Source organism: Bombina bombina, chromosome 6 (genome assembly GCF_027579735.1).
Source record: "Bombina bombina isolate aBomBom1 chromosome 6, aBomBom1.pri, whole genome shotgun sequence".
Lineage (NCBI taxonomy): Eukaryota > Metazoa > Chordata > Amphibia > Anura > Bombinatoridae > Bombina > Bombina bombina.
Window position 1 is genome coordinate 644,261,597 of NC_069504.1, and position 24,970 is coordinate 644,286,566.

Here is a 24,970-nt window from a genome sequence, read left to right on the forward strand (position 1 = left end):
GGAGCAACAGCTTTAAACACAGGCTTGATCCTAGCTAAAGCCTGACAAAAGGCCTGGACGTCTGGATTTTCTGACAGACGCCTGTGTAACAAGATGGACAGAGCTGAAATCTGTCCCTTTAATGAACTAGCTGATAGACCCTTCTCTAAACCTTCTTGTAGAAAGGACAATATCCTAGCGATCCTAACCTTACTCCAGGAGTAACCTTTGGATTCGCACCAGTATAGGTATTTACGCCATATTTTATGGTAAATCCTTCTGGTAACAGGCTTCCTAGCCTGTATCAGGGTATCAATAACCGACTCAGAAAAACCACGTTTTGATAAAATCAAGCGTTCAATTTCCAAGCAGTCAGCTTCAGAGAAGTTAGATTTTGATGTTTGAATGGACCCTGTATCAGAAGGTCCTGTCTTAGAGGTAGAGACCAAGGCGGACAGGATGACATGTCCACTAGATCTGCATACCAAGTCCTGCGTGGCCATGCAGGCGCTATTAGAATCACTGATGCTCTCTCCTGTTTGATTTTGGCAATCAATCGAGGAAGCAGCGGGAAGGGTGGAAACACATAAGCCATCCCGAAGTTCCAAGGTGCTGTCAAAGCATCTATCAGAACCGCTCCCGGATCCCTGGATCTGGACCCGTAGAGAGGAAGTTTGGCGTTCTGGCGAGACGCCATGAGATCTATCTCTGGTTTGCCCCAACGTCGAAGTATTTGGGCAAAGACCTCCGGATGAAGTTCCCACTCCCCCGGATGAAAAGTTTGGCGACTCAAGAAATCCGCCTCCCAGTTCTCCACTCCCGGGATGTGGATTGCTGACAGGTGGCAAGAGTGAGACTCTGCCCAGCGAATTATCTTTGATACTTCCATCATTGCTAGGGAGCTTCTTGTCCCTCCCTGATGGTTGATGTAAGCTACAGTCGTGATGTTGTCCGACTGAAACCTGATGAACCCCCGAGTTGTTAATTGGGGCCAAGCCAGAAGGGCATTGAGAACTGCTCTCAATTCCAGAATGTTTATTGGAAGGAGACTCTCCTCCTGATTCCATAGTCCCTGAGCCTTCAGAGAATTCCAGACAGCGCCCCAACCTAGTAGGCTGGCGTCTGTTGTTACAATTGTCCAGTCTGGCCTGCTGAATGGCATCCCCCTGGACAGGTGTGGCCGATAAAGCCACCATAGAAGAGAATTTCTGGTCTCCTGATTCAGATTCAGAGTAGGGGACAAATCTGAGTAATCCCCATTCCACTGACTTAGCATGCACAATTGCAGCGGTCTGAGGTGTAGGCGTGCAAAAGGTACTATGTCCATTGCCGCTACCATTAAGCCGATCACCTCCATGCATTGAGCTACTGATGGGTGTTGAATGGAATGAAGGACACGGCATGCATTTTGAAGCTTTGTTAACCTGTCTTCTGTCAGGTAAATCTTCATTTCTACAGAATCTATAAGAGTCCCCAAGAATGGAACTCTTGTGAGAGGAAAAAGAGAACTCTTCTTTTCGTTCACTTTCCATCCATGCGACCTTAGAAATGCCAGAACTAACTCTGTATGAGACTTGGCAGTTTGAAAGCTTGAAGCTTGTATTAGAATGTCGTCTAGGTACGGAGCTACCGAAATCCCTCGCGGTCTTAGTACCGCCAGAAGGGCACCCAGAACCTTTGTGAAGATTCTTGGAGCCGTAGCCAATCCGAATGGAAGAGCTACAAACTGGTAGTGCCTGTCTAAGAAGGCAAACCTTAGATACCGGTGATGATCTTTGTGAATCGGTATGTGAAGGTAAGCATCTTTTAAATCCACTGTGGTCATGTACTGACCCTTTTGGATCATGGGTAAGATTGTCCGAATAGTTTCCATTTTGAACGATGGAACTCTTAGGAATTTGTTTAGAATCTTTAAATCTAAGATTGGCCTGAAAGTTCCCTCTTTTTTGGGAACCACAAACAGGTTTGAGTAGAACCCTTGTCCTTGTTCCGACCGCGGAACCGGATGGATCACTCCCATTAATAACAGATCTTGTACACAGCGTAGAAACGCTTCTTTCTTTATCAGGTTTGTTGACAACCTTGACAGATGAAATCTCCCTCTTGGGGGAGATAATTTGAAGTCTAGAAGGTATCCCTGAGATATGATCTCTAGCGCCCAGGGATCCTGAACATCTCTTGCCCAGGCCTGGGCGAAGAGAGAAAGTCTGCCCCCCACTAGATCCGGTCCCGGATCGGGGGCTCTCGGTTCATGCTGTCTTTGGGGCAGCAGCAGGTTTCCTGGCCTGCTTGCTCTTGTTCCAGGACTGGTTAGGCTTCCAGCCTTGCCTGTAACGAGCAACAGCTCCCTCCTGTTTTGGTGCAGTGGAGGTTGATGCTGCTCCTGTTTTGAAATTCCGAAAGGGACGAAAATTAGACTGTCTAGCCTTAGCTTTGGCTTTGTCTTGAGGTAGGGCGTGGCCCTTACCTCCTGTAATGTCAGCGATAATTTCTTTCAAACCGGGCCCAAATAAAGACTGCCCCTTGAAAGGTATATTAAGTAATTTGGACTTAGAAGTAACATCAGCTGACCAGGATTTTAGCCACAGCGCCCTACGTGCCTGTATGGCGAATCCTGAGTTCTTAGCCGTAAGTTTGGTTAAATGTACTACGGCCTCCGAAATGAATGAATTAGCTAGTTTAAGGACTCTAAGCCTGTCCGTAATGTCGTCTAGCGTAGATGAACTAAGGTTCTCTTCCAGAGACTCAATCCAAAATGCTGCCGCAGCCGTAATCGGCGCGATACATGCAAGGGGTTGCAATATAAAACCTTGTTGAACAAACATTTTCTTAAGGTAACCCTCTAATTTTTTATCCATTGGGTCTGAAAAAGCACAGCTATCCTCCACCGGGATAGTGGTACGCTTAGCTAAAGTAGAAACTGCTCCCTCCACCTTAGGGACCGTTTGCCATAAGTCCCGAGTGGTGGTGTCTATTGGAAACATCTTTCTAAATATTGGAGGGGGTGAGAACGGCACACCGGGTCTATCCCACTCCTTAGTAACAATTTCAGTTAGTCTCTTAGGTATAGGAAACACGTCAGTACTCGCCGGTACCGCAAAGTATTTATCCAACCTACACAGTTTCTCTGGTATTGCAACGGTGTTACAATCATTGAGAGCTGCTAAGACCTCCCCTAGTAATACACGGAGGTTCTCCAATTTAAATTTAAAATTTGAAATATCTGAATCCAATCTGTTTGGATCAGAACCGTCACCTACAGAATGAAGCTCTCCGTCCTCATGCTCTGCAAGCTGTGACGCAGTATCAGACATGGCCCTAGTATTGTCAGCGCACTCTGTTCTCACCCCAGAGTGATCACGCTTGCCTCTTAGTTCTGGTAATTTAGACAAAACTTCAGTCATAACAGTAGCCATATCTTGTAATGTTATCTGTAATGGCCGCCCAGATGTACTAGGCGCCATAATATCACGCACCTCCCGGGCGGGAGATGCAGGTACTGCCGCGTGAGGCGAGTTAGTCGGCATAACTCTCCCCTCGCTGTTTGGTGAAATTTGTTCAAATTGTACAGATTGACTTTTATTTAAAGTAGCATCAATACAGTTAGTACATAAATTTCTATTGGGCTCCACCTTGGCATTGGAACAAATGACACAGATATCTTCCTCTGAGTCAGACATGTTTAACACACTAGCAATAAACTTGCAACTTGGTTATAATCTTTTTTAGCAAAAACGTACTGTGCCTCAAAGAGGTACTAAACGATTAAATGATTAAATGACAGTTGAAATAATGAACTGAAAAACAGTTATAGCATCAAACTTTAAAACAACACAACTTTTAGCAAAGGTTTGTTCCCATTAGAAAAATAACAATAATTAAATTTGACATAAAAATTACAGAGCAACGTTTTTATTCACAGTCAATATAAAATTCTCACAGCTCTGCTGAGAGAATCTACCTCCCTCTAAAGAAGTTTGAAGACCCCTGAGATCTGTCAGAGATGAACCGGATCATGCAGGAAATATAAGAGTAACTGACTGGAATTTTTTGATGCGTAGCAAAGAGCGCCAAAAACGGCCCCTCCCCCTCACACACAGCAGTGAAGAGAAACGAAACTGTCATAATTAAAACCAAACAACTGCCAAGTGGAAAATAATGCCCAAATATTTATTCACTCAGTACCTCAGAAATGTAAACGATTCTACATTCCAGCAAAAACGTTTAACATGATAAATACTTATTAAAAGGATTAGTGACTTTTAACAGAGTAGTTCCGGTGAAATACCATCCCCAGAATACTGAAGTGTATACATACATGACATTATAACGGTATGGCAGGATTTTCTCATCAATTCCATTCAGAAAATAAAAACTGCTACATACCTCAATGCAGATTCATCTGCCCGCTGTCCCCTGATCTGAAGCTTTTACCTCCCTCAGATGGCCGAGAACAGCAATATGATCTTAACTACTCCGGTTAAAATCATAGTAAAAAACTCTGGTAGATTCTTCCTCAAACTCTGCCAGAGAAGTAATAACACGCTCCGGTGCTATTGTAAAATAACAAACTTTTGATTGAAGTCATAAAAACTAAGTATAATCACCATAGTCCTCTCACACATCCTATCTAGTCGTTGGGTGCAAGAGAATGACTGGGACTGACGTAGAGGGGAGGAGCTATATGCAGCTCTGCTGGGTGAATCCTCTTGCATTTCCTGTTGGGGAGGAGTTATATCCCAGAAGTAATGATGACCCGTGGACTGATCACACATAACAGAAGAAAGAATCTTATAGGTGGATTTGTAAAACAGTAAAAAACTAGCTAATAATAACGCAAGGACTAAGAGAGTGTTGTATAAAAAGTACACTTTATATAGATACATAAAAGGTAATAATTAAAATAGAACAATATTAATATTTATTGTGGATAGGCTAAATGGCAAACAACCTGGAAAGGTAAAGAATACAGTATAAAGATCTTGTAATAATCCTATAGTATACCATCGTATATGTTTCATGTTTGCTTATACTTTTTACTATAGGATATTTTTTACTATAGGATTATTACAAGATCTTTATACTGTATTCTTTACCTTTCTAGGTTTGCTCTATATAACTTTGAGTGACATTAGGTACATCATCCACTTATGTGTTTTTATTTGTACATTTGAATCACTTGTATTTCAAACGGTCCTATAGTGTGATATACTTATTATTAGTACATATTTAGTGTGACACACATTATTTATACCGATTTAGGTATCACCCCCACTTAATAGAAGTCACTTTAGGCTGTCACGATATATAATACTATTTAATACGTTCTGTTTGTTTTACACTCTGCTTTTAGCGCCATCCTTTTTTTCTTTTTGACCCAATACAGGAAAAGCAGATAATGCCGCAGATCCAGTAAGAGGATATTTATGCTGCAAAATCTGCAGGCAAATATACTCCTCCAGGAGGTTGAAAGGAACCGCAGAGCACTGCATGTGACATCAGAGTGGCTTGGGACATTTGAGGAGAAAGCTGTGGCACTGCCTGAACAGCATCATCCTGAGAAACTTTATTAGACTCAGAGGGCAACAATTTATCTTTACATTCAAGTGTTCGAGCTAAGAAAGCAGCACAAAATTGCATAGGCAAAACAATTTGTGCCTCTAGGCATAATAAACATTTGTCACAAGGAAGGGAGTCTTGATCCATCTCCATGATATTTATAAAAAATGACCCAAAACAAAAAATGTAAATCAAGAGTATTGTCTCTTTAAATTTTCCCTCAGAACGGTAACAATGTAAGACAAAGCGCTACTAAGATTAAATCAGGTCCTCTACACCTCAAAACTACTGAGGCGCTCTACCTGACCTCCGGTATCAAACCAATAAGAAGAAAAAAACACAGGACTCTTCTGCCGAACAATCATATCCAGCTTCACAGGAGATGTCGGCAAGAAGACGCTGCTCCGCTTTCTGAATGCGAAAGAGTAGGTCACATGACATCCAACAGGAACTGCGCAGCTAACAAGGAAAGCGTGCGATTCTGTCCATCAATTAAACGAAGAACATCACAAAACACACCCCCAACAAGGAAAGGCTGTTAAAAACAGCATATTCACCATTATATTAAAGAAAATGCTGATGCAGCTGCAAGCCATCTATGAACCCTCAGATTGTTTGAATATTTGCACCAAACATTCCCATATTTGGGCCGTAATAAAAATAAAGATTCATCTATGTGCCCTTGTTAGTTTGAACATTGCCATATATGAACCACAGAAAAAATAAAGGTTAACCCTTCAGTCTCCAAAACATCAGAACAGTGCCTGCACCCTGCCTATAAATATTCTATATAAAGGATATATAATGTCCCCAAGAGATATTCCCACTAGTAATTGAATGACGTGGACTCTCCATATCTTAGGAAAGAAATAACTGCAAAAAGCAGTTTTTGGGGTCTAAAGGGAGCGGGTGTGGGGCACTGAAAAGTGCATTTACATTGCAGTCTATGGGAACTGTGTGTTCCCAGTAAATATATATGTATATGACTATATATATATATATATATATATATATATATATATTTATGTGTTAATATGTGTATATACAAATATAAACACATAAATATTTATGTATATAAACATATCTATACTATAATCGCGTTTGTAATGCGTCCGTCGCCATCAGCAATTGCACACGCATCCTCAAAGGAATGATGGCAGTGCGAGGCAGCCAACATAATCCAGGTGGATTCTTTGACCACCCTGCCATTTTCGGAATCCACCGGGATGCAGCAAAAGCAAAAAAAAATGCATTACAAAAAAAAAAAAAATTAAATAACTGCCCGCAATAATTATTAAAACAAAAAAAAAACCTAACCGTCCACAATAAGTTAAAAAAAAAAAAAAAACTAACCGCCCGTACGAACTATTAACTCAAAAAAACTAATTTAATGACTAAGCCCCCTAAATTAACCCCTTAATTACATTTAAAAAAAAATACTACATTGCAATAAAAATAAATATATTACATTAATCTAAAATTACAGAAAATAAAAAAGGCTAACATTACAAAAAATAATAAACACTATCCAAAATTAAAAAAATTAACCTAATCCCTATGAAAATAAAAAAGCCCCCCAAAATAAAAACACCCCCTAATCTAAGAATAAACTACCAAAAACTCTTAAAAGGGCTTTTTGTAGGGCATTGCCCTAAAGAAATCAGCTCTTTTACATTAAAAATAAACAAAGTCCTCCCTAACAGTAAACCCCCCACCCACCAAACCCCCCAAAATAAAAAATAAAAACACTAATAAACTTAAACTACCTATTGCCCCTAAAAGGGGCATTTGTATGGGCATTGCCCTTAAAAGGGCATTCAGCTATTTGTCACTGCCCTTAAAAGGGCATTCAGTTCTTTTGCAAATTGCCCAATAAACCCTAATCTAAACCCCCCCCCCCCCAAAAAAAATAAACTAACACTAAAGCCCCAAATAGGTACTCACGGTTTCAGAAGTCCGGCGGAGGTCTTCTTCCAGGCGGGTCCATCATCTCCATCCACAGCAAAGGCGGCGCAGAGCGGAGGTCCAGAGCGGTCTTCCCAAATGTGGCGATCCTCTGCGGCGGTGGTTCTCGGCGAAGGCGTGGAGGTTCCTCTTCATGCAATCATCCACCGCACACTGAAGATTGAATTCAAGGTACCCCATATTTGAGGAACCTTGTATTCCTATTGGCTAAAATTTTCAAAATCAGCCAATAGGATGAGAACTACTGAAATCTTATTGGCTAATTTCAACAGCCAATAAGATTTCAGTAGCTCTAATTCTATTGGCTGTTTTGAAAAATTCAGCAAATAGGAATGCAAGGTACCCCAATTTGATTGCGGTACCTTGCATTCAATATTCAGTATACAACAGACATCGGATGAAGAGGAGCCTCCATGCCGCCGACGCAGCCACAGATGACCACCGCCGAGGATCGGCACATCTGGGAAGACAGCTCCGTTTTTGTTTTGTTTTTTTGGGGGGGTTGTTTTAGATTAGGGTTCATTGGGCAATTTCAAAAAGAGCTGAATGCCCTTTTAAAGGGACAGTCTACCATATAATTGTTATTGTTTTAAAAGATAGATAATCCCTTTATTACCCATTCCCCAGTTTTGCATAACCAACACAGTTATATAAATATACTTTTTACCTCTGTGATTACCTTGTATCTAGGAACCTTCTTCCAGCCCCCTGATCACATGACTGTGACTGTTTATTATCTATTGTCTTGCATTTAGCATTGTATTGTGCTAGATCTTAAATAACCCCCTGTGCCTGAACACAGTGTTATCTATATGGCCCACATGTACTTTCTGTCTCTTTGTGTTGAAAAGAGATTTAAAAGCATGTGATAAGAGGCAGCCCTCAAAGGCTTAGAAATTAGTGTATGAGCCTACCTATGTTTAGTTTAAACTAAGAATACCAAGAGAAAAAAGCAAATTTGATGATTAAAGTAAGTTGGAAAGTTGATTAAAATTAAAAGTCCTATATGAATAATGAATGTTTAATTTATACTAGACTGTCCCTTTAAGGGCAGTGAAAAAGAACTGAATGCCCTATAAAGGGCAATGGGTAGTTTAGTTTTATTAGTGTTAGTTTTTTTTTGGGGGGGGGTTGGTTACTGTTAGGGGGGGACTTTGTTTATTTTTAATGTAAAAGCTGATTTCTTTAGGGCAATGCCCTACAAAAAGCCCTTTTAAGGGCTATTGGTAGTTTAGTATTAGATTAGGGGGGTGTTTTTATTTTGGGGGGGATTTTTTATTTTTATAGGGCTATTAGTTTAGGTTTCATTTTATTATTTTGGATAGCTTTGTTTATTTTTTTCTGTATTCTTATTATTATTTTTATTTTTTTTGTAACTAGTACATATATATTTACAATTTGCTGCCATCTCTGCGCTACTTACCCCCTTCTCTGTGCAAGGTTCTCATGCCATGTCTCACAGCATGAGAACGAGGCTCCCATTTAAGCCTATGGAAGCGCGCACTTGTGAGTGCAATGCTTCCCAGCAATGCGAACGCGAGCTCGCGTTCACATTGCTGTCAACTTGTAATACATTAGCATGTGCTGGTATTACTCAGTGGAGAGCAAATTTCAATTTCACAAAATCGATATTTAGCGCTCCATTTGTAATCTGGCCCTTAAAGGGACAGTCTAGTAAAAAATAAACTTTCATGAAATTTTAAACAACTTTTCAATTTACTTTATCATCATTTTTTCTTTGTTCTCTTGGTATTTCTTAGTTGAAAGCTAAACCTAGGAAGCTCATATGCTAATTTCTTAGCCCTTGAAGACCGCCTCTTATCTGAATGCATGTTGACATTTTTTAAAAACTAGAGGGCGTTAGTTCATGTGTGCCATATAGATAACAATGTGCTCACGCACGTGAAGTAACCTAGGAGTCAGCACTGATTGGCTAAAATGCAAGTCTGTCAAAATAACTGAGATAAGGGGCAGTCTCCAGAGGCTTAGATGCAAGGCAATCACAGAGGTCAAAAGTATGTTAATATAACTGTGTTGGTTATGCAAAATTGGGGAATGGGTAATAAAGGGATTATCTATCTTTTTAAACAATAAAAATTCTGGTGTAGACTGTCCCTTTAACAGTAAAATAAAAACTTGCATATTCAAAAATATGACATTTGCTCTTTAATGCTACCTTAACTTTAAAAATATTTAAAGAGCCATAAAAGAGCAAGGATAAAATGTTCTAATGTGTTATAGGCAACCAATAGTGCAATAACATGCTTTAACTAGTCAGCTCCAGAACAACAATGCACTACTGAGCCTACCTAAATAAATACATTTTATGTGGCAGTAGAATATAGTATTGTACCCAATGTTTACCTGTTTTTCACAGTTTTCTGAAGCATTGAAGAGATGCAGCTTGGTTGAGGAACTAAGTCTTGAAGGAATTTAGATCCTTGCTGAAATTGAAAGTCTTTAAAACTTTTCAGTATTGTAGTTTTCAGGAAGTCAAATACCTATGATAAAAATTATATAACGTTACAAAAATAGTCTATGAAATAAAGACTATTAAAGAGAAATGAGAAAAGTGAATATATGGGATTACCTGTTCCTCAAACCTGTGTATTCTTGAAACAGACAGTAAAAGTGCAACACTGAACGAACAGAGAATCCTACTTGTGTCCCCCTGTTGACCAGACTAGAAACAAAAAAAATGAATTATGTTGTTACAATTTTTAAATAACCACTTAAAAATCAAACATTTGAATTAGGTTTACATTAAAAGTACTTTAGTATTTCCCTTAGGATAATTTAATAATATGCAGGTGCCTTAAAATAAAAATATAAATAAGAAAATTTATGCTTACCTGATAAATTTATTTCTTTTTTGACACGATGAGTCCACGAATCATCTTAATTACTAATGGGATATTCACTTCCTGGTCAGCAGGAGGAGGCAAAGAGCACCACAGCAGAGCTGTTAAATAGCTCCTCCCTTCCCTCCCACTCCAGTTATTCGACCGAAGTTAGGAAGAGAAAGGAAAGGCCAAGTTGCAGAGGTGTCTGAAGTTTACAATAACCCACAACCTGTCTAAAAGAACAGGGCGGGCCGTGGACTCATCGTATCAAAAAAGAAATACATTTATCATCAGGTAAGCATAAATTTTCTTTTCTTTTTTAAGACACGATGAGTCCACGGATCATCTCAATTACTAATGGGATTCAATACCCAAGCTAGAGTACACAGATGATACGGGAGGGACAAGACAGGGAACTTAAACGGAAGGCACCACTGCTTGAAGAACCTTTCTCCCAAAGGCGGCAGCAGCCGAGACAAATGTGAAGAACTTTGAAAAAGAGTGAAGAGAGGACCAAGTTGCAGTCTTGCAAATTTGTTCCATCGAAGCTTCACTTTTGAACGTCCATGAGGAAGCAACAGCCCTCGTGGAATGAGCCGTAACTCTCTCAGGAAGCTTCTGTCCAGCAGTCTCATATGCAAAACATAGGATATTCTGCAACCAAAAAGAGAGAGAAGTAGCCGTAGCTTTCTGTCCCTTACGCCTTCCTGAGAAAACCACAAAGAAAGAAAAAGACTGACAAAAGTCCTTAGTTGGCTGCAGATAAAACTTTAACGCACAGACCACGTCCAAAATGTGCAGAATTCCTTCCTTCTGGGAAGAAGGATTAGGACACAAGGAAGTAACAACAAGCTCCTGTGTATTGTTCCAATAAGAAACAAACTACCTCATCTGAATGTAAAGGAAGATAAGGAAACTCTTACTGCAATGTCAAATGTTCCGACACTCTCCAAGCAGAAGAAATAGCAACAAGAAATAAAACTTTCCAAGATAACAACACAATATCTAAGGAATGCATAGGCTCAAACGGAGTCCCTTGAAGAATTCAGAGAATTAAATTCAGACTCCATGGAATAGTCTCTGGTTTGAACACAGGCCTGATCCTGACCAAGGCCTGACCAAATGATTGTACATCTGGGACATATGTCAGACGTTTAAGTAACAAAATAGATAAATCATCCTCCAAACCCTCTTGGAGAAAAAACTAAAGGTCTAGGAATCCTAACTACTCCACGAGTAGCCCATGGATTCACACCAATAGAAATATCTATGAAAATTTTTTCTAGTGACAGGCTTACGAGCCTGAAACATGGTCTTCAATGAGGAAAAAACCCCGCTTGGATAAAATTAAGCGTCCAATCTCCAGGGAGTCTTAGAGAAACTAGATTTGTGAGAAGGAGGGCCCCTGAATTAGAAGGTCCTTCCTCACGGAAACCTCCAAGGTGGCAAAGATGACATGGCCACCAGATCTGCATACCAAACCCTGCGAGTCTAAGCCGGAACTATGAGGATCACTGATGCCCTCTTTTGCTTAATCCGAGCAATGACCCGAGGAAGAAAAGGAAACAGAGAAAAAAACTGGAGAACACTTCCGGATGGAGTTCCCACTCCCCCGGATGAAGGTCTGCCTGCTCAGGAAATCAAACTCCCAGTTGCCCACCCCTGGGATGTGGATCGCCGACAGGCAGTAAGAATGAACCTCCGCCCACTGAAGTATTTTGGATACCTCTGTCATCGCTAAGGAACTCCTCGTTCCTTCCTGATGATTGATGTAAGCCATGAAAAACAAAGTCCCTAAACTTTATTTATAACAAGTTACAAGGAATAAAGAGAAGATACTGGTGTTATTCTTATTTATAACGGATCCGGAACGCAGCAGCGGCGCTGTCCGGTATCCCACATAAAGAACAACAGTGACTACTGTGCTACCAGGCTTCCTTCCAATATCGTAAGCAAACTAGGAAGTGAGCCATCCAAAACGGCGCCAAACATAGCTTCGCCACCTATGAGCGTGATACCAGTAACTCTCTCAGCTTGAAAGCTAGGTATCATGCACGTACCTGTCACAAACACATTCTCTCCTGAGCTCTCTTTACTCAGTTATAGATATAAGCCCTTAGTTTCCCAGTGCCTGTATACCAATTGCTGTCACAGGATCCTCCTCCTTATAGAAATGAAGCTATGTCCCCTGAAATTTAATAATGTTCCCCACTCCTCTGAGATCTTCCCAGATCCAGAATAAAAAGTTAGCACTTACCTTTGAAATCTGCCCGACAGCAGGGCAGCTCAGCAGGTTTGCGAGGTCCTCTTCCTCACATAGCCCTGTGAAAAAAGGATAAAGCCTGAGTAATCTTGCTTAGGCTATCAGGATTAGGGCCGCAATATATGGGAGGCGCAGTGAGAATTATGTCAAACCAGTTCCCATTGCTCTAAAACCACCTGAAGAGACTGATATGGACTACGGCTACACCCTAGAACAAAGCAGCAATCTCTGGCACTACTTTAAAAATAATAAACTCTTGATTGAAGAATCTTTTCTAACACCTCACTTAACCTCTTCCTGTCACTAACGTATGCAAAGAGAATGACTGGAGTGGAAGGGAAAGGAAGAGCTATTTAACAGCTCTGCTGTGGTGCTCCTTTGCCTCCTCCTGCTGACCAGGAGGTGAATATCCCATTAATAATTAAGATGATCCGTGGACTTATCGTGTCTTAAAAAAGAAAGTTATTTTATGTATCATTTACATAAAAAATAGATAGAACTGAAAAAGATAGAAACAAAAAAAATTATGCATAATACATAACGGCAGAAGATTAGATCATTAAAAATTAGATCATTTATTATATTATACATACCACTGATGTGGTCATCACTATACTCTTGCAATAGAACCAGCTGGATGGCAAAAAGTAGTGCTTGTAGTACCTCGAAAGTAATTGGAATGAAAAAATAACTACTGACCATGCCAAAAAAGAGTTGAAAAGTTTTGAGTGAGAGTTCAAATCTGGCTTTACTGGCAGAGTGAAACCGTGAGCATCAGGTTGCTTCCATCCTTAAAATTTCAAGGATGGTGGTCATAAGAACAAGGTGAAATAGCAGCATCATTGAGAAACATAAAGGAGCAGGGCTTAGGTTTGCAAAAGACTGTAGAGGACTGGAGTAAGGTCATCTTCTCTGATGAGACCAATTTTCAGCTTTGCCCAACACCTGTTCATCTTATGGTTAGACGGAGACACGGAGAGACATACAACCCACAGTGTCTTGCACCCACTGTGAAATTTGGTGCAGGATCGGTAATAATCTGGGGGTACTTCAGCAAGGCTAGATCCGAGCAGATTTTTCTTTGTGAAGGACACTTGAATCAAGCCATGTACAAGGTTATCCTAAGAAGAAAACTTGCTTCCTTCCGCTCCGACAATGTTCCCCAACTCTGAGGATTGTTTTTTCCATCAGGACAATGTTCCATGCCACACAGCCAGGTCAATGAAGGTGTGAATAGAGAACCACCAGATCAAAAGCCTGTCATGGCCAGAACAATCTCCAGGCATGAACTCCATTGAAAATCACTGGATTTTCAATGGAGATATCAAACAAAGCCAAGCTGCTTGAATTTTTGCAGCAGGAGTTGCATAAAGTCACTAAACAGCATTGTGAAAGACTGTTGGACAGCATGTCAAGACGCATGAAAGCTGTGATTGAAAATCAGGGTTATTCCACCAAACATTGATTTTCTTGCTAAGTTAAAACTATAGTATTGTGTTGAATAATGCAAAGAAAACAAGTTCAATATTCATTTTTAAAGGTCTGAAAATAATGCATCTTTTTTGTTGGAATTCGGGATAAATGTTGTCCGTAGTTTATAAAATAAAACAAAAATGTTAATTTTACTCACACATACTAATAAATAAAAAACAAAACCGAGAAATTGCTAATCAATATAGATTGAAAGCATGCATTGTATGGCTGTAGGTTCGTGGCCTAGGGAGGACGTGGTCCTGGGCTTAAACCATTTGCCCCGATTGCTGTAATTATCCCTTCCTTGCTTTTAATCTAGCTGTGTGCTTGCAAGAGAGTGCCCGACATATTATTTATATATATATATATATATATATATATATATATTCAAGAAAACAACTCATTGTGTAATTCATTTAACAAATCTAGTCAGGCTTTATTTTCCCACAGAAAACCTCAGAATAAATTGTTTCCCATGCAGCAAAGGACTCTGGATAACATATGCAAATTATGTTCACAACTCCCTTTTTTACTTCAGTCTGCTTTTAGACTCCGTTTACGTCAGAGAATCGCTGTATACACAGCTTTTAAGCTTAGCCAGGGTTAGTACAGTGATTCTGACCATTCTAGTTCAGCTGTTTCGTGTATTTTGCCACTCATCAGCTGGGATTAGGTTGAATCACTGCTGGGTGAAGTAGATTTCTGGGCAAAATACAACTTTTAAAATCATGGGCAGCTGTATAGGCCAAACATGCTACAATGAAGTAGTTGCAAAAAAAGCAAGCATATGCATGGTGCCAATCTATGTGCTACCTTACAATCAGCACTAGTAAGCATTAGCATAGTGCAAATTAAACACTAAAAAAATGTTAAAGTCTTTTATAAAACACTTTGTATTAGTATGCTGGGGCTGTACTGCCCTAGTATATTTACCCCTTCTGCCAATTGGACATAGCTACAACAACACAGGGTACTTTGCCCAGCGTAGCCTGTTGACATAGTTTCTACGTCAAAGCTTCTCCCAAGGCAAACCTTAGCATTTGTGTGGTCCCTCAGCACAGTGCTCTTAGTCTCCTCTCCTGTATGCCCTGCCCCTTGTATGGCCCAACATTCAGTGATACAAATATAAAGAAAAACACAAAACAGACCTCCTGATACCATAAACACTTCTCATGAACTAATACAATATATAAATTACACCATCTCATAACCCCACCGCTGACATTGCGGGGCCCCCAAAGAGCAGGGCCATGGGCAGGTGCCCCTCTCACCCCTGCCCAAAGGGCAGGCTATTATACCTCGTGCTGCAGTCCTAGCTGTCAGCTCTGACAGCTAAGAACACAGTCAGTGGCATAAGACTTCTGTCTTCATATGATAAGGAAGTGCTTCCATTACTATATGAAAAAAGATTGCAGATAAAGACAGTGATACTTTGTCACTGCCTGTATCTGCTGCAGTGTTGCCATGGGTAGTGTGGGAGGGAAGGTGAAAGGGGAAAGGAGGAAGCAAGGGGGCGGGACCTCTATACATATATACACAAGCACTCCAGATGATTTTGGTGCCCAGGGTGCAGCAGAAACTTGAGTGCACTCACCGGGTCTTTTTTGCCAATTTTTTAATCTGCAAAGTAAAAAAAAAATACTTAATAATTTATAGCCTATATACTTGTGCCAATACCTTACAATGTTTTTGGTCAGGGATTGTGATAATCACTTGGCCATTTATTGACATTTTACATATGGTTCTTTTATATAATATGCATATATGGACTGTTTCTGATTACATGAATTTTCTTTAGGATAATATTGGAACCATTTGTATGCCCTATTTGTATACCCTTAGAGACTTATGCAAATGCTAGGACTTCTTTTCTGACCATTTACTGCACATATATGGCCCCAATAATTCTTATAACTCTCTTATCCATGCTGTGTAGCAACAGCATATATATTCAGTATAGATATGGACTACGGGTGATACCGTTTTAGTCTTATGGCCAGTTCCTCTTGCACACACAGTGTTAGGGTGGTTGCCATAACAACCGGACCGCCCAGTATTTGCGCTTGGTGCTGCCTTAGGGACTAGGTAAATGACCCGACTTATGCTTAAAGGGACAGTATACTATAAAATAATTTTTCCCTTAATGTGTTCCCAATTACTTTTTTACTAGCTGCAGAGTATAACATGTATGAGATTAGCTTTTTTAAGGCTTATTTGTGTATATGAATTAGCTGATTTTGTGTTTTGATACCACAACCTAATAAAATGGATTGAGCTTGTAGGTATAATCTGATCTCATTACTTTATCACATTGTGTACATATACCTGCTTCTTTATCTTGTATCTGTCCATAAACCAATCACCAATACTTGGAGAGAACAATGGAAAATTAACATTTTATTACCTTATCTCTTCTAAACCCCACTTAAAGGGACAGTATATTGAAAAATAGTTTTTCCCTTAATGTGTTTACAACTACTTTTTTTACCAACTGCAGAGTAAAAAATGTATGAAAATTAGCTTAAGGTTTTTTGTGTATATTAAAGCTATGATTTTGTGTTTTGAAGCCACAACCTAATAAAATGGATTGAGCTTGTAGGTATAATCAGATCTCATTACTTTATCACCATGTGTACATATACCTGCTTCTTTATCTTATATCTGTCTATAAAACAATAACCAATACTTGGAGAGAACAATGGAAAATCATCATTGTATTACATTATCTCTGCCATATCTCACTGGGAGTGTAATTTCTTCTGCTAGCTGTGTTTACAAAGCTTATCTATAGCTGGGACCTGCGGCCACAAACATTCAGAATAGGTGGGGATACCACATGCTAAATCAACTATTTAAAATGCCAATATAAGGGTAAAAGAGCTACATGTAAACAATTTAATACTCTCCAGCAGGTAAAGTGGATCATTGGGAACAAATTAAAGGGGAGAACATTTTTGAGTAAACTGTCCCTTTAAGAGTGTAAATTCTTCTGCTGACTGTGTTAACACAGCTTGGCCATGAAGCCAAAAACTTTCAGGATGCGTGGGGATACCACAGGCTAAATCAACTATTTCACATGCCAATATAAGGGTAATGGAAATACTTGTAAACAATTTAATACACTCCAGCAGGTAAAGTGGATCATTGGGAACAAATTAAAGGGGAGGAATTTTTGGACTAAACTGTCCCTTTAAAGGACCAGTAAACATAATCAAGAAATGCAAGATAACAAGACAATACAATAGCACTTAGTCTAAATTTCAAATGAGTAGTACATTTTTTTTCGGACAATTTTAAAAGTTGTGTCTATTTCCACTCCCCCTGTACCATGTGACAGCCATCAGCCAATCACAAATGCCTACACGTACCATGTGACAGCCACTAGCCAATCACAAATGCATATGCGCTTATTCTGTGAATTCTTGCACATGCTCAGTAGGAGCTGGTGACTTAAAAAGTTTAAATATAAAAAGACTGTGTTATACCGTCTTATTCTTATGGCCTGCCTGCCTACATTGAAAAAATGAAAAATGTTAGGGTGGTTGCTATGACAACCGGTCCGCCCATCTTTTACACTTGATGCTGGTCTAGGAATTAGTGAAGGGATCTGATTTATACTTAGATAAGATTCTGCTATATTATATAGTAATGTTGACATTGTTTCTTCTCCTCCAACATCTTTTTTGTATTGACATATTGCAACACAATGTTTACATATAGGACCGTATTCTCGTGTTGCAGAGGATGATGACGTCACCAGTGGGTGGCGTCCTTACCCGGAAGATCGTGGGAGATGACGGTTTGCACTTATAAATGGTGTATGGGGTAAGTTACACTGTATTTTGATGTAAATCTGAGGAAGAGATTAAAACCCTGAAAACGTTCACTTTGCAGATTAAAAAATGGGCAAAAAAGATCCGGTGAGTGCACTCTCTTTTCCGAATTATATTATATTATATATAGGTCAGGTGGGAGGGTAATATTTACACTACAGCTAAAATTAACGTTACAAGCTACCTGATTAACCACTTCACAGTCGGGAATTTCAGAAGTGTGGTGTGCAGCTGCAATTAGCGGCCTTCTAATTACCAAAAACCAATGGCAAAGCCAAGCATGTCTCCTATTTTTAAACAAAAATCACAGAGAAGTTTTTACAACCATTTGTGTTATGACTGCACAAGCGGTATGTAAATAAGTTCAGCAAGAAGCCTAATGTTTGTGAAAAAGTTAGATTTGTTTTAATATGATCGCATTTGAAGGCGAAAAGGAGGCATGAAATATACCAGAATTAGCCTAGAACAATACTTTGGGTGGTCTACTAAAAATATATAGTTCTGATAGATATCTCCTGCAATGCTGTATATAACAAATGACAATGAAGTGGCTGACAATAATTGGCATTTAAAGGCTCCTCCCACTGCAGTTTGGAGTGAAACACTAGAGTGCTGTCATCTGACTTCTGCCTGGTATCTGACTGACTAAACTAAGGGCTAAGATTTACTATCCCTGCATGCGGACAGGGTCGCAAATAGTGAACCTGTCCGTCAGCAATTGCCACTTGCAATGTTGCATTGCACAGCAAAATGTAACACTGCACAAGAGGAATCCTGCTCCAGCACAACCTATTACGCAAGAACAGGGTATTTCAATCACCCCAAATGAGCAAATGTCCATGTGATTGATCTTGCCACCTCTGAGGTGTGGCGATAAAAAAGAAGCAGTTTCTGCTTCTTAAATACGTGGCAATAAAAGTGGAATCCAGCACAAAGCACAAGTCCTCAAAAAGGTGAGAGTAATCCTTCAGAGTGACTGCCACACTCAAACATAATAGTGCAAAAAAATTGAAAAAAGGAAAAACTTCTCATATAATCCAAGGTTTTATTAACACAGGATCAGATAACAAAGAAACCACAACGTTTCGGGCTCAATACCCCTTAGTCATGTGATGAAACATACCTAGGACACACCTGCTTAAATAGGCTAACCAATTAACCCTTAATGCAACTTGCATAACTACTCTAACACAGCAATGTATTAACACTGACCCCTGCTGACCAGGTGTAAAATGGCATGTGTATTAAAAACAAAATCAATCAGAAAACCTACCAGGAAATAATCTAAAATTTTTCTAGAATTTTTTAAACAATTTAAACCTAATGTGGGTACACACAATAATACTTCCAACATGTACAAAAGATATACAGAAAATATATACAAAGATATATATATATATATATATATATATATATATATATATATATGTACAAAAAACATAATTTATGTAAGAACTTACCTGATAAATTCATTTCTTTCATATTAGCAAGAGTCCATGAGCTAGTGACGTATGGGATATACATTCCTACCAGGAGGGGCAAAGTTTCCCAAACCTCAAAATGCCTATAAATACACCCCTCACCACACCCACAAATCAGTTTAACGAATAGCCAAGAAGTGGGGTGATAAAAAAGTGCGAAAGCATAAAAAATAAGGAATTGGAATAATTGTGCTTTATACAAAAAAATCATACCACCACAAAAAGGGTGGGCCTCATGGACTCTTGCTAATATGAAAGAAATGAATTTATCAGGTAAGTTCTTACATAAATTATGTTTTCTTTCATGTAATTAGCAAGAGTCCATGAGCTAGTGACGTATGGGATAATGACTACCCAAGATGTGGATCTTTCCACGCAAGAGTCACTAGAGAGGGAGGGATAAAATAAAGACAGCCAATTCCGCTGAAAAATAATCCACACCCAAAATAAAGTTTAATATGAAAAATATAAGCAGAAGATTCAAACTGAAACAGCTGCCTGAAGTACTTTTCTACCAAAAACTGCTTCAGAAGAAGAAAATACATCAAAATGGTGGAATTTAGTAAAAGTATGCAAAGAAGACCAAGTTGCTGCTTTGCAAATCTGATCAACCGAAGCTTCATTCCTAAATGCCCAGGAAGTAGACACTGACCTAGTAGAATGAGCTGTAATCCTTTGAGGCGGAGTTTTACCCAACTCGACATAAGCATGATGAATTAAAGATTTCAACCAAGATGCCAAAGAAATGGCAGAAGCTTTCTGGCCTTTTCTAGAACCGGAAAAGATGACAAATAGACTCGAAGTCTTTCGGAAAGACTTAGTAGCTTCAACATAATATTTCAAAGCTCTAACAACATCCAAAGAATGCAATGATTTCGCCTTAGAATTCTTAGGATTAGGACATAATGAAGGAACCACAATTTCTCTACTAATGTTGTTGGAATTCACAACCTTAGGTAAAAATTCAAAAGAAGTTCGCAACACCGCCTTATCCTGATGAAAAATCAGAAAAGGAGACTCACAAGAAAGAGCAGACAATTCAGAGACTCTTCTGGCAGAAGAGATGGCCAAAAGGAACAAAACTTTCCAAGAAAGTAATTTAATGTCCAATGAATGCATAGGTTCAAACGGAGGAGCTTGAAGAGCCCCCAGAACCAAATTCAAACTCCAAGGAGGAGAAATTGACTTAATGAACCAAGGCTTGTACAAAACAATGAATATCAGGAAGATTAGCAATCTTTCTGTGAAAAAGAACAGAAAGAGCAGAGATTTGTCCTTTCAAAGAACTTGCAGACAAACCTTTATCCAAACCATCCTGAAGAAACTGCAAAATTCTCGGAATTCTAAAAGAATGCCAAGAAAAATGATGAGAAAGACACCAAGAAATATAAGTCTTCCAGACTCTATAATATATTTCTCTAGAAACAGATTTACGAGCCTGTAACATAGTATTAATCACAGAGTCAGAGAAACCTCTTTGACCAAGAATCAAGCGTTCAATCTCCATACCTTTAAATTTAAGGATTTGAGATCCTGATGGAAGAAAGGACCTTGCGACAGAAGGTCTGGTCTTAACGGAAGAGTCCACGGCTGGCAAGAAGCCATCCGGACAAGATCCGCATACCAAAACCTGTGAGGCCATGCTGGAGCTACCAGCAGAACAAACGAGCATTCCTTCAGAATCTTGGAGATTACTCTTGGAAGAAGAACTAGAGGCGGAAAGATATAGGCAGGATGATACTTCCAAGGAAGTGATAATGCATCCACTGCCTCCGCCTGAGGATCCCGGGATCTGGACAGATACCTGGGAAGTTTCTTGTTTAGATGAGAAGCCATCAGATCTATTTCTGGAAGTTCCCACATTTGAACAATCTGAAGAAATACCTCTGGGTGAAGAGACCATTCGCCCGGATGCAACGTTTGGCGACTGAGATAATCCGCTTCCCAATTGTCTATACCTGGGATATGAACCGCAGAGATTAGACAGGAGCTGGATTCCGCCCAAACCAGAATTCGAGATACTTCTTTCATAGCCAGAGGACTGTGAGTCCCTCCTTGATGATTGATGTATGCCACAGTTGTGACATTGTCTGTCTGAAAACAAATGAACGACTCTCTCTTCAGAAGAGGCCAGGACTGAAGAGCTCTGAAAATTGCACGGAGTTCCAAAATATTGATTGGTAATCTCACCTCCTAAGATTCCCAAACCCCTTGTGCCGTCAGAGACCCCCACACAGCTCCCCAACCTGTAAGACTTGCATCTGTTGAAATTACAGTCCAGGTCGGAAGAACAAAAGAAGCCCCCTGAACTAAACGATGGTGATCTGTCCACCACGTCAGAGAGTGTCGTACAATCGGTTTTAAAGATATTAATTGAGATATCTTTGTGTAATCCCTGCACCATTGGTTCAGCATACAGAGCTGAAGAGGTCGCATGTGAAAACGAGCAAAGGGGATCGCGTCCGATGCAGCAGTCATAAGACCTAGAATTTCCATGCATAAGGCTACCGAAGGGAATGATTGTGACTGAAGGTTTCGACAAGCTGAAATCAATTTTAGACGTCTCTTTTCTGTCAAAGACAGAGTCATGGACACTGAATCTATCTGGAAACCCAAAAAGGTTACCCTTGTCTGAGGAATCAATGAACTTTTTAGTGAATTGATCCTCCAACCATGATCTTGAAGAAACAACACAAGTCGATTCGTATGAGATTCTGCTAAATGTGAAGACTGAGCAAGTACCAAGATATCGTCCAAATAAGGAAATACCACAATACCCTGTTCTCTGATTACAGACAGAAGGGCACCGAGAACCTTTGTAAAAATTCTTGGAGCTGTTGCTAGGCCAAACGGCAGAGCCACAAACTGGTAATGCTTGTCCAGGAAAGAGAATCTCAGAAACTGATAGTGAGCTGGATGAATCGGAATATGCAGATATGCATCCTGTAAATCTATTGTAGACATATAATGCCCTTGCTGAACAAAAGGCAGGATAGTCCTTATAGTTACCATTTTGAATGTTGGTATCCTTACATAACGATTCAATATTTTTAGATCCAGAACTGGTCTGAAGGAATTCTCCTTCTTTGGTACAATGAAGAGATTCGAATAAAACCCCAGCCCCTGTTCCAGAACTGGAACTGGCATAATTACTCCAGCCAACTCTAGATCTGAAACACATTTCAGAAATGCTTGAGCTTTCGCTGGGTTTACTGGGACACGGGAAAGAAAAAATCTCTTTGCAGGAGGTCTTATCTTGAAACCAATTCTGTACCCTTCTGAAACAATGTTCTGAATCCAAAGATTGTGAACAGAATTGATCCAAATTTCTTTGAAAAAACGTAATCTGCCCCCTACCAGCTGGGCTGGAATGAGGGCCGCACCTTCATGTGGACTTAGAAGCTGGCTTTGCTTTTCTAGAAGGCTTGGATTTATTCCAGACTGGAGATGGTTTCCAAACTGAAACTGCTCCTGAGGATGAAGGATCAGGCTTTTGTTCTTTGTTGAAACGAAAGGAACGAAAACGATTATTAGCCCTGTTTTTACCCTTAGATTTTTTATCCTGAGGTAAAAAAGTTTCTTTCCCACCAGTAACAGTTGAGATAATAGAATCCAACTGAGAACCAAATAATGTATTACCCTGGAAAGAAAGGGAAAGTAGAGTCGATTTAGAAGACATATCAGCATTCCAAGTTTTAAGCCATAAAGCTCTTCTAGCTAAAATAGCTAGAGACATAAACCTGACATCAACTCTGATAATATCAAAAATGGCATCACAGATAAAATTATTAGCATGTTGAAGAAGAATAATAATGTTATGAGAATCATGATCTTTTACTTGTTGCGCTAAAGTTTCCAACCAAAAAGTTGAAGCTGCAGCAACATCCGCCAAAGATATAGCAGGTCTAAGAAGATTACCTGAACACAAATAAGCTTTTCTTAGAAAAGATTCAATTTTCCTATCTAAAGGATCCTTAAAGGAAGTACCATCTGCCGTAGGAATAGTAGTACGTTTAGCAAGGGTAGAAATAGCCCCATCAACTTTAGGGATTTTGTCCGAAAACTCTAATCTGTCGGACGGCACAGGATATAATTGCTTAAAACGTTTAGAAGGAGTAAATGAATTACCCAAATTATTCCATTCCTTGGAAATTACTTCAGAAATAGCACCAGGAACAGGAAAAACTTCTGGAATAACTACAGGAGATTTAAAGACCTTGTCTAAACGTTTAGATTTAGTATCAAGAGGACCAGAATCCTCAATTTCTAATGCAATTAGGACTTCTTTAAGTAAAGAACGAATAAATTCCATTTTAAATAAATATGAAGATTTATCAGCATCAACCTCTGAGGCAGAATCCTCTGAACCAGAAGAATCATTAGAATCAGAATGATGATGTTCATTTAAAAATTCATCTGGATAAAGAGAAGTTTTAAAAGACTTTTTATGTTTACTAGAAGGAGGAATAACAGACATAGCCTTCTTAATGGATTCAGAAACAAAATCTCTTATGTTATCAGGAACATTCTGAACATTAGATGTTGATGGAACTGCAACAGGTAATGGTACTTTACTAAAGGAAATATTTTCTGCATTAACAAGTTTGTCATGACATTTAATACAAACAACAGCTGGAGGAATAGCTACCAAAAGTTTACAGCAGATACACTTAGCTTTGGTAGTTCCAGCACCAGGCAGCGATTTTCCTGAAGTATCTTCTGACTCAGATGCAACGTGAGACATCTTGCAATATGTAAGAGAAAAAACAACATGTAAAGCAAAATTGATCAAATTCCTTAAATGACAGTTTCAGGAATGGGAAAAAATGCCAGTGAACAAGCTTCTAGCAACCAGAAGCAATAAATAATGAGACTTAAATAATGTGGAGATAAAAGTGACGCCACATCCGGAACGCCGACATTTTTGGCGCAAAAGAACGTAAAAAAATGACGCAACTTCCGGCAACACGTATGACGCCGGAAACAGAAAATATTTTTTGCGCCAAAAAAGTCCGCGCCAAGAATGACGCAATAAAAAGAAGCATTTTCAGCCCCCGCGAGCCTAACAGCCCACAGGGAAAAAGTCAAATTTTTTAAGGTAAGAAAAAATGATTGATTCAAATGCATTATCCCAAATATGAAACTGACTGTCTGAAAAAAAGGAATGTTGAACATTCTGAGTCAAGGCAAATAAATGTTTGAATACATATATTTAGAACTTTATAAAAAAGTGCCCAACCATAGCTTTAGAGTGTCACAGAAAATAAGACTTACTTACCCCAGGACACTCATCTACATGTTTGTAGAAAGCCAAACCAGTACTGAAACGAAAATCAGCAGAGGTAATGGTATATATATAAGAGTATATCGTCGATCTGAAAAGGGAGGTATGAGATGAATCTCTACGACCGATAACAGAGAACCTATGAAATAGACCCCGTAGAAGGAGATCATTGAATTCAAATAGGCAATACTCTCCTCACATCACTGCACGCTGAGAGGAAAACCGGGCTCCAACCTGCTGCGGAGCGCATATCAACGTAGAATCTAGCACAAACTTACTTCACCACCTCC

General features: G+C 39.4%; 1 protein-coding gene across 1 annotated transcript in view; it reads right to left on the reverse strand.

Moving 5' to 3' along the window:
• Nucleotides 1-24,970, reverse strand: part of FANCI (FA complementation group I) — a 763,169-nt gene that overhangs the window by 700,681 nt on the left and 37,518 nt on the right. The window contains exons 11-12 of the mRNA XM_053719357.1: nucleotides 10,094-10,186; nucleotides 9,868-10,004 (exon numbers count right to left, since the gene is read on the reverse strand). Coding sequence (XP_053575332.1) covers nucleotides 9,868-10,004; nucleotides 10,094-10,186 — 230 coding nt within the window. The remainder of the gene's footprint in view (nucleotides 1-9,867; nucleotides 10,005-10,093; nucleotides 10,187-24,970) is intronic.